The sequence below is a fragment of the Prionailurus viverrinus genome, chromosome C2 (assembly GCF_022837055.1).
Source record: "Prionailurus viverrinus isolate Anna chromosome C2, UM_Priviv_1.0, whole genome shotgun sequence".
NCBI lineage: Eukaryota > Metazoa > Chordata > Mammalia > Carnivora > Felidae > Prionailurus > Prionailurus viverrinus.
In genome coordinates, this window is record NC_062569.1 from 77,122,738 (window position 1) to 77,136,818 (window position 14,081).

General features: G+C 40.7%; 1 protein-coding gene across 2 annotated transcripts in view; it reads right to left on the reverse strand.

The window, feature by feature from the left end:
- EHHADH (enoyl-CoA hydratase and 3-hydroxyacyl CoA dehydrogenase) overlaps window positions 1-13,568 on the reverse strand; it is a 48,791-nt gene extending 35,223 nt beyond the window's left edge. The window contains exons 1-3 of one of the 2 annotated variants that reach the window (XM_047876225.1): window positions 13,461-13,568; window positions 7,451-7,554; window positions 1,927-2,099 (exon numbers count right to left, since the gene is read on the reverse strand). In XM_047876225.1, coding sequence (XP_047732181.1) covers window positions 1,927-2,099; window positions 7,451-7,554; window positions 13,461-13,534 — 351 coding nt within the window. In that variant the 5' untranslated portion in view covers window positions 13,535-13,568. Of the gene's footprint in view, window positions 1-1,926; window positions 2,100-7,450; window positions 7,555-9,172; window positions 9,279-13,460 lie in introns of those variants that run through there. The other variant, XM_047876226.1, reaches the window with a different exon arrangement.
- Between the last annotated feature and the right edge of the window lie 513 nt (window positions 13,569-14,081).

Genomic DNA, 14,081 nt, shown 5'->3' on the forward strand with positions numbered 1-14,081 from the left:
GGGAGGGGAAGTTGGGTGATGGGCATTGAGGAGGGCACCTGTTGGGATGAGCACTAGGTGCTGTATGGAAATCAATTTTGACAATAAATTTCATATTTAAAAAAAAAATCTATGTTAATGGGCATACAAATGTGTAATGATACAATTTGTGATAATAACAGCATTAAAGTAGTGGGTAACGGAACCATATAGAAGCAAACTTCTTTGTATACTATTGAAATTAAGTTGGCATTAATCTGAACTAGATTGTTTTATTTATTTATTTTTTAACTTTTTTTTTTTTTAACGTTTATTTATTTTTGAGACAGGGAGAGACAGAGCATGAACAGGGGAGGGGCAGAGAGAGAGGGAGACACAGAATCTGAAATGGGCTCCAGGCTCTGAGCTGTCAGCACAGAGCCCGACGCGGGGCTCGAACTCACGGACCGTGAGATCATGACCTGACCCGAAGTCGGACGCCTAACCAACTGAGCCACCCAGGTGCCCCTGAACTAGATTGTTTTAAATTAAGACGTTAATTGTAATCACCAGGACTTTCTTACCACCAGTAAGAAAATAACTCAAAAATACATAGTAAGAGAAGGAACAAGAAAATGAAAAGGGTAATAGAAAATATCTATGTAATACAAATGAAAGCATTAATGGAATAATTGAGAAACAAAAAAGATAGAAGACAAAGGAAAAAAATAGCAAAATGGCAGAAGTAAGTACTTCCTTATTAGTAATTGTGTTACATGTAAATAGATTAAACTCTCTAAAACAGATTGGCAGAATGCATAAACAAATAGGCTAAATATGATATTAGTATAAAAATGGAGTACAAATGAAATACAATATAATTCCAAAGGTAGGTTTTTTGTGTGTGTTTGTGTGTGTGTGTGTGTGTGTTTAGTTCATTTATTTTGAGAGAGAGCACGTGGGAGGGGCAGAGAGAAGGGAGAGAGAGGATCCAACACTAACAGCATGGAGCCCTACTTGGGGCTTGATCCCACAGATGGAACCATGAGATCATGACCTGAATGGAAACCAAGAGTCAGACACTTAACCAACTGAGCCAACAAGACGTCCCTGTAGGTGTTTTTTTTCTTAAAGATGGCAAAGAAAAAGAAATTTAAAAAAAGCTATAAGAAAAATGTATTACATAGGAAGAAGACCAAAAGAAAATAAAATAGAATATTAATAGTGGTTATTTCTGAACTGTGAGTTTATGGGGATTTTAGTTTACATCTTTATACTTTCCTGTATTTTTTAGTCTATCACAATGATCAACATTATCTTTATCATTAGAAAAATATGTTACTTACAAAATGTTACCATTCTGAGACTGATATCACAGACCTCATCTACATACTTAATAGCCCAAATTAAATCTATTTCCAGAAACAAATGGATTTACAATTTTGTGCTATTTTCAAATAGGAAATTGTCTTCTAAGGTACTAATAATTACAAGGGACCACAAAACCAAAACCTTTGAGGAAATAAAAATTTAAATAAGTATGCATACTCAGGGATGAGAGTCAAAATATTTTATACCTCATGCTGCATAAGTATGGCTCAGCGGAACATGACGTGGGTCATACTACTGGAGCAGAGTCGTGGGGGCCCTGTACCGACCCAGTAGTTCCCCTTTGGTTTGTGTTTTATGGGGAGACCCGAGGGCTAGGGCTAGGGAAGCAAATGGACAGTCATGGGGCTCAGGGTAACAGCTATTTACTCATGGAATGGACATTTTTCAACATGTCAACAACTACTACCACTGTGCTGATGCATAGCAACTGAAAAACCAGTGCTAAAAATACATAAGAGTTGTCAACTAGGAAGCTAGCCTTTCAAAATGATCACCACTGAGGTTTATACAACATTTAGACATCGCCTTAAGGAAAAGCCCCCCACACTGAGCCCCATATGGAGCTTTAGCGGTTACCTCTGCATGGGCAATCCTATAGTGACAGCCCAGGGCCAGCTCTAGTCCCCCTCCTAAAGCCATGCCTTGAATAGCTGCCACCACGGGCTTCTCATTTCTCTGTATTTCATCTACTACGTGTCCCAATACGATGGCGGGCTTTCTAGGAGCAGTGAAGCCGTGGATATCAGCACCTAAAGACACAGAGAAGGAAAAAGAGAGGTGGAGAGACTTGGACTTTGTTATAGACAATAAGGTATCAGATAACTCTCAAGGAATTTCAGACCTTTTTGGGACCACAAAACATTTAATTCTTTGGCTGGACACACAGTGAAGGAAAAATAACCTGGAAAATGTAGAACATTACAAGAGAAAATCCTCAAACCTTGATCAGGAATCCTGTAATCTAAAATCTGTCTTCCATATGATAGGTAGTAACTCTACCTGTAAAAAATTAAAAGCCTCAGAGAAGGGGGAATAGAGATTCAGAAGTTGAACCAGCCCTCCCTCCCCTTCTTTTTTTTTGTATAGTATTGCTCACCAACCTTATTATATCTTTGTTAAGAGCATAAATCATTACAACATAAAACCTCAGCATAAAATACATACATATTTGTGAGTTATATGTTTTATGTTTTTGTAATAGATTGTTTTTATGATCAATAAAAGCAACATTTATTTCTTTTCCTAATTATAAAAATAATACGTGCATTATAGAAAATTTGAAAAATACACAAAATAATAAAGAACATAAGGATCACCTCAAATCACCACACAGAGATAACAACGTAATATTTTCATGAATTCTTAATTGTTTCCCAATGCATATATGTAAATGGCTTTGTGACCTTCAGTAAGTTATGCAACTTTTTTATCATAACACCTATCTTCAGTGACTTAGGAGAGAATTAAATGAAAGTTTGCTATCATATATATTTAACATTATTGAAAGCATTCTATAACATCATTTTTCATATTTTCCTTTTTTCACATAACATTATACTGAACTCTTCCCCATAGAATTATCTACTCTTTGAAAACATTAAGCTTGGCAAGAGTTAAAAAGTTAAAGTAATTCTTTCATGTCAACCTATTTAACTTTTCATTTCTACCTGTACCTTACCCAGCATCAATCCAAGATTATGATTTTTTTGCTCACCAATCCATCATACTCACACTCTCATCTAGTGTTATTAGTTATTATTTCTATTCCTTTTTGGCTCAAGAAAAACAAGATATCTCAGGCCTATCAATCCTGTAAGTTTAGATTTAAATGATTTTTCATGTCATAATAGCAATTAGTGCGTATTGGATAAATACTTTACATCAGGCACCGTGCTAAGTAGTTCCATATACTCTCTTATTTGATTTTCTTAATACGTAGGTTAAGTAGTATAACCATCTCCATTTCACAGGTCAGCAAGCTAAGGCTTTGAGATGTTAAGTGACTAGTTCAAACATATGACCAGTTAATTACTGGTAGAATAAGGATTTGAACTCAGTTTAACTACAGAGCCCACATTCTTAAACGTTATTACTACATTTTTCTACTTGTAGCATAAGGTTAGTACTAGTATCCCAATTTTACAGAAACCAAGGCACAAACAAGAGTACAGTGATTTCACTTTTTAACTGTTTATTTCTGGCATATAGAAATGCAATAAAGTTTTGGATATTGATTTTATATCTAGCAAAATTATAAGTTATTAATTATAATACCTTTCTAATAGATTATTTTGATTTTTCTGCAAACTCTATCATATCTTCTGGATGATGAAGTTTTGTTTCTTCCTTTCCAATCCCAATACCTTTCATTTGTCTCTCTAGCCTTACTGGACTGGCCAGGGCCTAAAACACAATGTCAAACAGAAATGGGGAGAGTAGCTAGCCTCATCTTGCTCCTATCTCAGAAGGAAAGCTTTGTTTTGTTTAGTTTTGATTTTTTCATTTTTAAGTAATCTTTATACCCAACGTGGGGCTTGAGCACAAAACCCCAAGATCAAGAGTCTCATGCTCTACTGATTGAGCCAGCCAGGTGCCCCAGGAAGGTTTTCAACTTACCATTTTATCTGATGTTTTCTATAGGTTTTCAAAAATGGATTAAGACATTTTCTTTCTATACCTAGTTTACTAAAAAAAATTTTTTTTTTCCAAAATTTTTTTTTCAACGTTTATTTATTTTTGGGACAGAGAGAGACAGAGCATGAACGGGGGAGGGGCAGAGAGAGAGGGAGACACAGAATCGGAAGCAGGCTCCAGGCTCTGAGCCGTCAGCCCAGAGCCTGATGCGGGGCTCGAACTCACGGACCGTGAGATCGTGACCTGGCTGAAGTCGGACGCTTAACCGACTGCGCCACCCAGGCGCCCCTAAAAATTTTTATTTTTAATGCATGTCAAATGATATCAAATGTTTTTTCTGCAGTTCTTAAAAAACTCATGATTTTTCTCTTTTAATCTTTTAATAGAATGAACTACATTAATCTTATAATGTTCAACCAATCTGGAATTTCCGGGAAAAAAAAGTGATGCCTTCCACTTTTTATATTGTTAGATTCAATTTTATGATATATTATTTAAGATTTTTATACTTATGTTTATGAATGAAACTTGCCTTTCATTTTGCTTTCCTTTCTTTGCAAATTTCATTTGTAAGTTTTGCTTTTTCATACTGGCCTTGATAGGTGTTGGTATCAAGATTATGCTAGCGTCATGAAATGAGTTGGAAAGAGTACTGGATTGAATGGTGCCCACGCAGAACCTGTGAAACTTACCTTATTTGGAAATAGGGTCTTTGCAGATATAACTGAGTAAAGATAAGGTCATACTGGATTTGGGTGGGTCTATATAAGATCAGGGAAATCTGGACGCAGGCGAGAAGGCCATGGAAAGAGACAGGAGTGATAAGGCAATAAGCCAAGGAACACCAAGGGTTGCCTGCAACCACAGAAGCTAGAGGAGGCAAGCAAAGAGTCTTCCCTAGAGCCTCTGGAGTAAGAATGACCATACAGATACCTTGAGTTTGAACTTCTACCCTCCACAAGTCATCGGTTATGGCAGCCCAAGGAAACTAATATGGGAAGTGTTCCCTCTTCTTTTATTCCCTAAAACATTTATGTGAAATTCAAATAATATTTTCCTTGACTTTCCAGTTAGAGCTTGCCAATAAAGTCATTTGGGGCTGGAATTTACTCTGTGAGATTTTTGATTACTGATTCGATTTCTTTAATGGTTTTTTATTTCCACTTGAGTCATATTGGGAAGCCATAATATTTTCATTATCTTTTTTAATGGCTACAGTATCTGCAGTGATATCCCATTTGCCATTCCCTATATTCATTGTGCCTTCCCTTTTTCTCTTGATCAATCTCTCCAGAGGTTTGTAGATTTCATTAGTCTTTCAAAGAACTAACTTTTGACAGTCTTGAATCACATTTGTTTCTATCACAGTAATTTCTCCTCTTCATTATTCCCTTTCTTCTACTTCATTGGGTCTAGTAGTTCATTGGTTAGTTCCTTGATATAGATGCTTAACTCGTTATGTTTCAGTCTGTTTTCTTTTCTGATAAATACCTTTAAGGTTATAAATCTCCTGCTAAGTTTTGCGTTAGCTGTATCCTTCAGTTGTATATGTTGCATTTTCACTATCATTCAGTTCTAAATATTTTCTAAATTCTATTATGATTTCACTTTGACTCAGAGATTATTAAGAAATGAATTTAATTTCTAAACATATGAGTATTTTTAGTTATATTTTTGTTATTGATTTCTAGTTTAATTGCATTGCTGTCAGAGAACATATTCTAAGTAAAATGTATTAAGACAAGTTCTTGTGGTCCAGTATCTGGTCAAATCTGTAAATGTTGCAAATTTGAGAAGAATGTATATTTTCCAATTGTTCTATATAAACCCATTAAGTCTAAGCACCTCTAATGCTTTTCTAGGAGAATTTTTTTTTCTATCCCTGAGTTCTAACTACATTCTCCCTTTTCTACCTTCTTTCTTACAAAGAAATATTGAGTTTTCTATAATTGGGATCCCTCTCTCCATGGTGCAAAGTCACTATCTTGGGCTTCTGACCTGAAGTTTCAAAACAACAAGTAAGCCATTTCATAACTGATTAATGTTTGGCACATTATTTTAATCTCTCTCAGGTTCATCCTTCTCATCTATAAATGGAGATTGTAGGATTTACTGAGGATTAAAGTATGTGTAAAAATACTACTGTTTTCATTATTAATAAATAAATAACCCATATAGTACTGGCACATAGCAGGCAAGATAAATGGTAATTTTATAATGATTATCATTTTTACATTTCTTTACTGTCATGATTCCAATATCTATTTCTTCTCAGGCTGCAATTAACATACATTAAATTCCATTGGCTACAGTAACATTACAGAGGCCTTCATATAGGACAAAAGGCATAATATATTCATTTGGGAAAAGAAGAAAAGCTACTACAAATACCACTGAATCACCATTTCAGATTCTTTTGCCATATGTTTTCAATATTTTTGCATCTTCATAGAATAACCCAATAAAGATAGTCATGGTCAGTGAGATGGGTGACTATTAGAAGAAAAATGAACTCAGGGGTGCCTGGGTGGCTCAGCCAGTTAAATGTCTGACTTCGGCTCAGGTCATGATCTCGTGGTTTGTGGTTTCAAGCCCCACATCAGGCTCTGTGCTGACAGCTCAGAGCCTGGAGCCTGCTTCCGATTCTGTGTCTCCCTCTCTCTCTGTTCCTCCCCTGCTCGTGCTCTGTCTCTCTCTGTCCCAAGAACAAATATACGTTAAAAAAAATTTTTTTTCAACGTTTATTTATTTTTGGGACAGAGAGAGACAGAGCATGAACGGGGGAGGGGCAGAAAGAGAGGGAGCCACAGAATCGGAAGCAGGCTCCAGGCTCTGAGCCGTCAGCCCAGAGCCTGATGCGGGGCTCGAACTCACGGACCGGGAGATCGTGACCTGGCTGAAGTCGGATGCTTAACCGACTGTGCCACCCAGGCGCCCCTAAAAAAAAAAATTTTTAAAGAAGAAAAATGAATTCAATTTCAAGTCTCTGTCAGAAAGAAATAAAAAATAACATTTATTGAACATCTTCTGATGCAGGCACTGCACTAGGGACTTTCAGATATATCTCATGTAACCTCACAAAAACCTATTAAGATAGATACTACTATCCACTTTCTAAACAGAGAAATTGAGGAGTTCAGGAGATTACAGGGATTCGTCCAAGCTCCCATAGGGTGGAGATATATGCAGAGCAGGTATGTACCAACAAGTGTATATTAGCAGGTATAACACCCATCAAGCCTGGGTGTCCTCCAAAGGCCCATCCAATACAAAAGAGAGAAAGGTCAAAGTCTTCTCTGGGTCTTTCTGTGACTCTTGTCTCTCTGCAATGTTTCCCATTCCCATTCAAGTCTCCCATATCCATTACCCACCCTATGGTATTACCCACAGGGACGGCTAAGGCAGCATCGGTCTCAGGCTGTGGTTGGATTCCAAAGATAATGAGAAAGAGTTAGAGACTGGTTACCTGCAGAGAATTTGCCATCTGCTCCACAAATCACAATGGCTTTTACTGTATGGTCTGTTATAGCTTTCTGCAGTCCCTCTTTTATTCCATGGAGTACAGATGTACTAAAAGAAAAAAAATTACACGAGGCATTAGAATTAAATTTATACCATCTCAGACTTCTTTCCTAACAATGAAAATTGAAACACACACGCAATATATAAAAACCCTAGTTACTCACTATTCAGTTTTCACTAATTTGATCAACTAATAATAAACATGTCAACTGTGAATTAAGCACTGGACTAAATAAATGAATAAGCTTTTTCTTGTTTTTAAGTTTATTTATTTATTTGAGAGAGAGCAAGCGAGTCAGGGAGGGACAGAGAGAACCCCAAGCAGACTCTGTACTGTCAGTGCAGAGCCCAATGGAGGGCTCAAACTCATGAACCATGAGATCGTGACCTGTGCTGAATTCAGATGCTTAATTGACTGAGGCACCCAGGTGCTCCAAATGAATAAAAAAAATTTTCTTTAAGTTTATTAATTTTTGGGACAGAGAGAGACAGAGCATGAATGGGGGAGGGGCAGAGAGAGGAAGAGACACAGAATCTGAAACAGGCTCCAGGCTCTGAACTGTCAGCACAGAGCCCGACGCGGGGCTCAAACTAACGGACCGCGAGATCATGACCTGAGCCAAAGTCAGATGCTCAACCGACTGAGCCACCCAGGCACCCCTAAAATTTTTAAAAAATAGTATTTTCCTACAGTTTGCTGTAACTTTGGCCACTTAGAAGCAGCACTAATTAATTTAAAAGTATCATTGTACATCTTCTATGTATACTGAAAGGAGCTTATAACATCCTAGGAAATGACAAAATGTCACACTAAGATGGCTGTAATGAAAATACAAATAAAGTGATGTGGACATTCACAGTGAGAAGAAATTACTTTCAATTTGTCATATTGGCAAAATATAAGAAAACTGAAATAGTCTAAAAGAAACAACCCAAGAGATGTGTCAGGGGCTTCAAATTACCCCAAATATCCAACCTTCCCCACTTCCTTCAAAATATTAAGCATCTAGTTTTTAGCTGGATACATGACTGCCCAAAATAAAGGTTGCATTTTCCAGCTTGTCATGCAGTAAAGTCAGCCTAAGGCATTAAGTTGTGGTCAATAGGATGGAAGCAGATTTGGTATATCCAACTTTGGGAAGAGTTCTTAAAGGATTGGGTATGCTTTTCTCTTTTCCTTTTCTGGCAGGAATGGGGATGTGATGGCTAGATCATAAGCAGCCATCATGGACCAAGAGGTGGAAGACCTGAAATGAGGATGGCAGAGCAAAAGATAAACAGAATTGGGAACCCTGATGATTGTGGAACAATCACATCATTCTAAGACACTGCTATGAAAGAAATCAACCTTATTTTGCTTAATCCACTACTCTTTTGAGTTTTCTGTCACTGACAGCCAAAGCTAAAACTAACTAATTTAGGAGGCAGAGGCAAGATCTGGGAAAAAAAAGGGCACGCAGTAGATTTTGCTAAGTTTCAGTTGATGAGGGAGTCATCTATAAAAGAGAGCTATAGTCAAGATTGAATGAGTCAGCCAAAGGCAAAAAGAGTTGAGTGTAAATCCTCTGGATGCACTCTCATTTAAGAAGTGGGAGAATTTTAAAGAGCAGTTGGGGAGAGAGGAGTCAACGTGGTGGAGAAGTAGGGGGACCCGAAGTTCTCTCACCCCTCAAACACAGCAGTGTTGAGGCCAGAAGACATGGAATTCCAGGAATCCGGGCTACGGACTGACAGAAACATCTCCAGGGGCCCACAGGGACAACATGGTGAGCCACAGGTGCATGATTACGAACTGGCAGAGATAAAATGGGTCGTGTAGGCGCGGAGGGGAGGGATCCCCTTCTGTGGAGAAAAGGAAGAGAAAGAGAGGCTGCGGAAGTATAGGATTGTATTTGGACAACAGAAAAACCACAGATGAGGGAATGGAAAAAAATGGAGAAAGAACCAATTTCTAACTGTGGGGCTTTCTCTGCCTTGTTCCTGCACCTAGAGAGGAGGGGAGTCAGCCCCAGGCTAGGTAGCTAGCTCCCAGGAGCAGTGGGAGAGAGCAATCCTCTCCCTTGAATGCTGTGGGAAGAAGGCAAATAGCCATTCCAAGGACAAAAGACCCTGCAGGCGCCCACCAGCTAGAGGCCCTTTGTCGGCTGGGTGGGTGGTGACACTACCCCAGAACCGGGGCACCCAGTTCCTTTATGACATAAGGGTTTGAATCCCAGCCAAGCACCAGGGAGGCGCGGGAGACAGTGGAACGGGACATAGTGGCCCACTCACACCCACGTGGCACTGTGAGGAGGGCCTAAACAGAGTGGTTTGGGACACCCAGTCCAGGAAGGAGAGACTGGGGTGTTGCCATTTTTCTCTCCATCACCCACAAGGTGGGGTTTCAGGGATCAGGGCCGCAGTGGAGGCGGGACCTGCCTACACCAAACCACGCCCCTCCATGCCTAGTAACTTGGCCGTCTAACAGAGCAAGATTGACACTGACCAACCAGACAGCCCCTCCAGACCAGCACAGACACTGGTTCCAAGGCACTGTCAGCTATTGGTCCAGGGGATTTACATTCTCTGATTTGATTCATGGTCAATTCTTATTTTCTGTGTATATGTAGATACATATTTTTTTCTTTTCTTCCTCTTACTTCTTCCCTTCTCTAGTCGGGTTATTCTGGCTGTTGGTTTGTTTAAACAGACATTTTTTTTTAATCTATTCTTTTAACACCTCTTCTGTATCTCCTTTTTTATTTTCCTCTCTCTCTCTGGACTGGCCATATAGTTTCTCTGATTGTCTTCCTGGGCAATTTTTTTTTTCTTTTACTTTTCCCCGCCCTGTCATTTCTCTCCTTGTATAGGATAAGGCCTTTTTCACCACAACCCCCCCTTTTAAAATTTTTCTCCAGGGATACTTCAAGGAACAAATCATAGCACACGCGGTAGAAGTTCCAAACCACCACTACGAGTAGGGAGACAAAGCAACCAGAGTCTCAACGGAGAGCACAAAACACACTCCAAAAACACCTTCTGAACGGCCAGGCCCTGGACATAACAAACTATTAAAACACATAAGGGACAGGGGCGCCTGGGTGGCACAGTCGGTTAAGCGTCCGACTTCAGCCAGGTCACAATCTCGCAGTCCGGGAGTTCGAGCCCCGCGTCAGGCTCTGGGCTGATGGCTCAGAGCCTGGAGCCTGTTTCCGATTCTGTGTCTCCCTCTCTCTCTGCCCCTCCCCCGTTCATGCTCTGTCTCTCTCTGTCCCAAAAATAAATTAAAAAAAAAAACATTTTGAAAAAAAACACATAAGGAACAGAAAACTAGCCAATATGACGAAACGGAAGAATTCTCCTCAAAAGAAATTCCAAGAAGAAATGACAGCCAGAGAACTGCTCAAAACAGTTATAAACAATGTAACTGAGAAAGAATTTAGAATAACGGTCGTAAGATTAATAACTGGGATTGAAAAGAGCATAGAAGAGAGCAGAGAATCTATTGCTGCAGAGATCAAGGAACTAAGAAATAGTCACAGTGAATTGAGAAATGCTATAAATGAGGTGCAAAATAAACTAGATGCAGTGACAGCAAGGATGGAGGCAGAGGGGAGATTAAGTGGAAAAGAAGATAAAATTGTGGAAAATGATGAAGCTGACAAAAAGAGAGAGAAGAAAATATCCACGTATATAACTTCAGAAGAAGACAGAAGAAAGGGCAGGAAAGTATCCCCACGTAGAGAAAACTTGAGGAAGCTGAAATGAACCCCAGGCAGCAGGGCCTGCTGGAGGGCCTTGCAATGATGGCAGCTAACACATGTTCCATGCCAGTTTATGACTTCCAGCAGATGTAAACTTCACCACAACTTTATGAGGTAGATACAAACGTTTCTCTTACAAGAGGGGAAGGGGCAGGCTAACGACTAGAAACGTTTTTTTTTTTTAATTTTTTTTAACGTTTATTTATTTTTGAGACAGAGAGAGACAGAGCATGAACGGGGGAGGGTCAGAGAGAGGGAGACACAGAATCCGAAACAGGTTCCAGGCTCCGAGCTGTCAGCACAGAGCCCGATGCGGAGCTCAAACTCACAGACCGCGAGATCGTGACCTGAGCCGAAGTCGGCTGCTCAACCAACTGAGCCACCTAGGCGCCCCTAGAAACGTTTAAAATAGCTATGAGAAAATATTTTTTGTTATGGGTGTTAGACTGTGAAACGTTTCCCCCAAGTTCTTTTTTTTTTTTTAATTTTTTTTCAACGTTTATTTATTTTGGGGACAGAGAGAGACAGAGCATGAACGGGGGAGGGGCAGAGGCAGAGGGAGACACAGAATCGGAAACAGGCTCCAGGCTCTGAGCCATCAGCCCAGAGCCTGACGCGGGGCTTGAACTCACGGACCGCGAGATGGTGACCTGGCTGAAGTTGGACGCTTAACCGACTGCGCCACCAAGGCGCCCCTCCCCCAAGTTCTTGATGGGCATGGTTTCCTCTTATGACCAGAGGCTGAGGCAGAGTCCTAATATTTAGTAATTCTAACTAAAATACAGACAAGTCCAAAATGGATATGTAATTATATTATGTTTTTCTTCATCAAAACCAAAATAAGTTATTTTGCTTTTTTTTCTGAGAATGGCAAGAAAGTGGACATATCATCCTTGTATGATTTTCATTGCTGCACTTTTTTTTGCATGACTAAATGCAATAACTCATCTGAAAAATAAAAATTATAATATTAATATGGTAAAATCAAATCTGATGACACTAAGATAAAAATTCAGGTAAAATTAGCAGGTCTCCTCAATCCAGTCTCTCTTTTGTTCCAGCGGTATGTGCTAAGACTGTTGACCAAAGGTTTTTCACCCTGTTTTATATATTCATTGTAAATTTTAATTTTGGCTAATCCTACTCTCCGAGGATGGACGGCTCTATCCTGGGCTGATGGATCACTATCCTTTTTCCAAAGATATGGAAGACCAAACCTATCTAATAACCTCATTAATTAAAACAAAAACAAAACCAACTAGCATTAATCTCAGTTTTGAAAGCAATGCCGTAAGCGCATTGCACACGTAGGTGGGAGAATTTAAAATAGGCAAAGGTGGGGCGCCTGGGTGGCCCAGTCGGTTAAGCGTCCGACTTCAGCTCAGGTCCTGATCTCGCGGTTCATGAGTTCAAGCCCCGCGTCAGGCATCTGTGCTGATGGCTCAGAGCCTGGAGCCTGTTTCAGATTCTGTGTCTCCTTCTCTCTCTGACCCTCCCCCGTTCATACTCTGTCTCTCTCTGTCTCAAAAATAAATAAACCTTAAAAAAAATGTTTTTTAAAGAAAAAAAATAATAAAAGGGGCGAAGGTGCTCCATGATGAAATCAAAGAAGATAAACTGTACAGTCTACTCCATAGGCTACTTACTAGGCTTACTCCAAATGGATCCTCCACTACAGCACTAAAGCCTTTAAGTTTAGAACAAATCAGGAGAAAGAACTTTGCATTTCTGTCCAGGCCACAATTCACCTTTACTCACTGCCTTGGCATTAATAGGAAACTTTATCATCAGATTTCTAAATCTTATGAGTTACACTTTATTAGGGCAGCCTGTATTCGAGATTGGGAAGTAAGAGGTCAAGGTCTAGTGGGCATTGTGCCTTTAGAACAGAATGTACTCATGAGAAGTCAAAGCTGCCAGCAAGTAGAAGAGCAGGAAACTGGCACGTATGGCCCGTGTTGGAGTCCAGCTCGCCCACTTAGAGGCCATCTGCCTGCCTCTGAGCCTCAGTTTCCTCACCAGTGAAACACCGGTAGGAGTTCGCTGCGAACGTTAACCAAGCTAACCTATGCACAAGGCCCTCGCATTCGCCGCGGTTGTCTGTGTCGGTGTCTCTCTGCTTTTAATCCAGCAGGGGAAAGCCAAAGCCTCGGAGCAGGCAGGCGGCGAAGGGCCCTCCGTGCCCGGGCTGGAGGCAACCCAGCCCGTTACCTGATGGCGTTGACCGGCGGGTTTCGAAGGCGGATCAGCGCCAGCCAGTTCCGCGGCCGCGTGTACTCGGCCATGTCTGCTCGGTCGCGGAGGTCGCTTGCGCCTCTCACCACTGGGCACTGCCGCTTTTCCAGCCGTCGCGGAGCCGGCCCCGCGAGAAGGGGCGCCCGCTGGGCCAATGAGAGCCCGAGCCCGGCGCCACCTCCCGCTGCGCATCCTCCCACCCGCTCCTCCTCCTCCCGGGACCCCAGTCCCGCGCTCTGCAGACACTTGTGCTCTCTTTCTCCGGAGTGGTTCCCATCACAACCTAGGTCAGAGAGGACGGTGGAAAATGGGTGCAGTTGCCAGCAAGTCGGAGTTTACAACACCCTGGCCCAAAGAGACTGCCTTCTCTGGAAAACTTCAGGGTTCACTAAGTTGGTAGAGCTGTCCTCATCAGTTTTCATCTTCATGATCCTTCTTAACAGGAATAGATACCTGGGGTCTTGACAATTAGGTGACATGACACAACCACTTGGCACATAAAATACACGCACCGTGCGTTTCACCTAAATCTGTATGGTACCAACCGCGGACATAACCATTAATGTTACCTGTCTTACTGTAACGGGGCAACCTAGT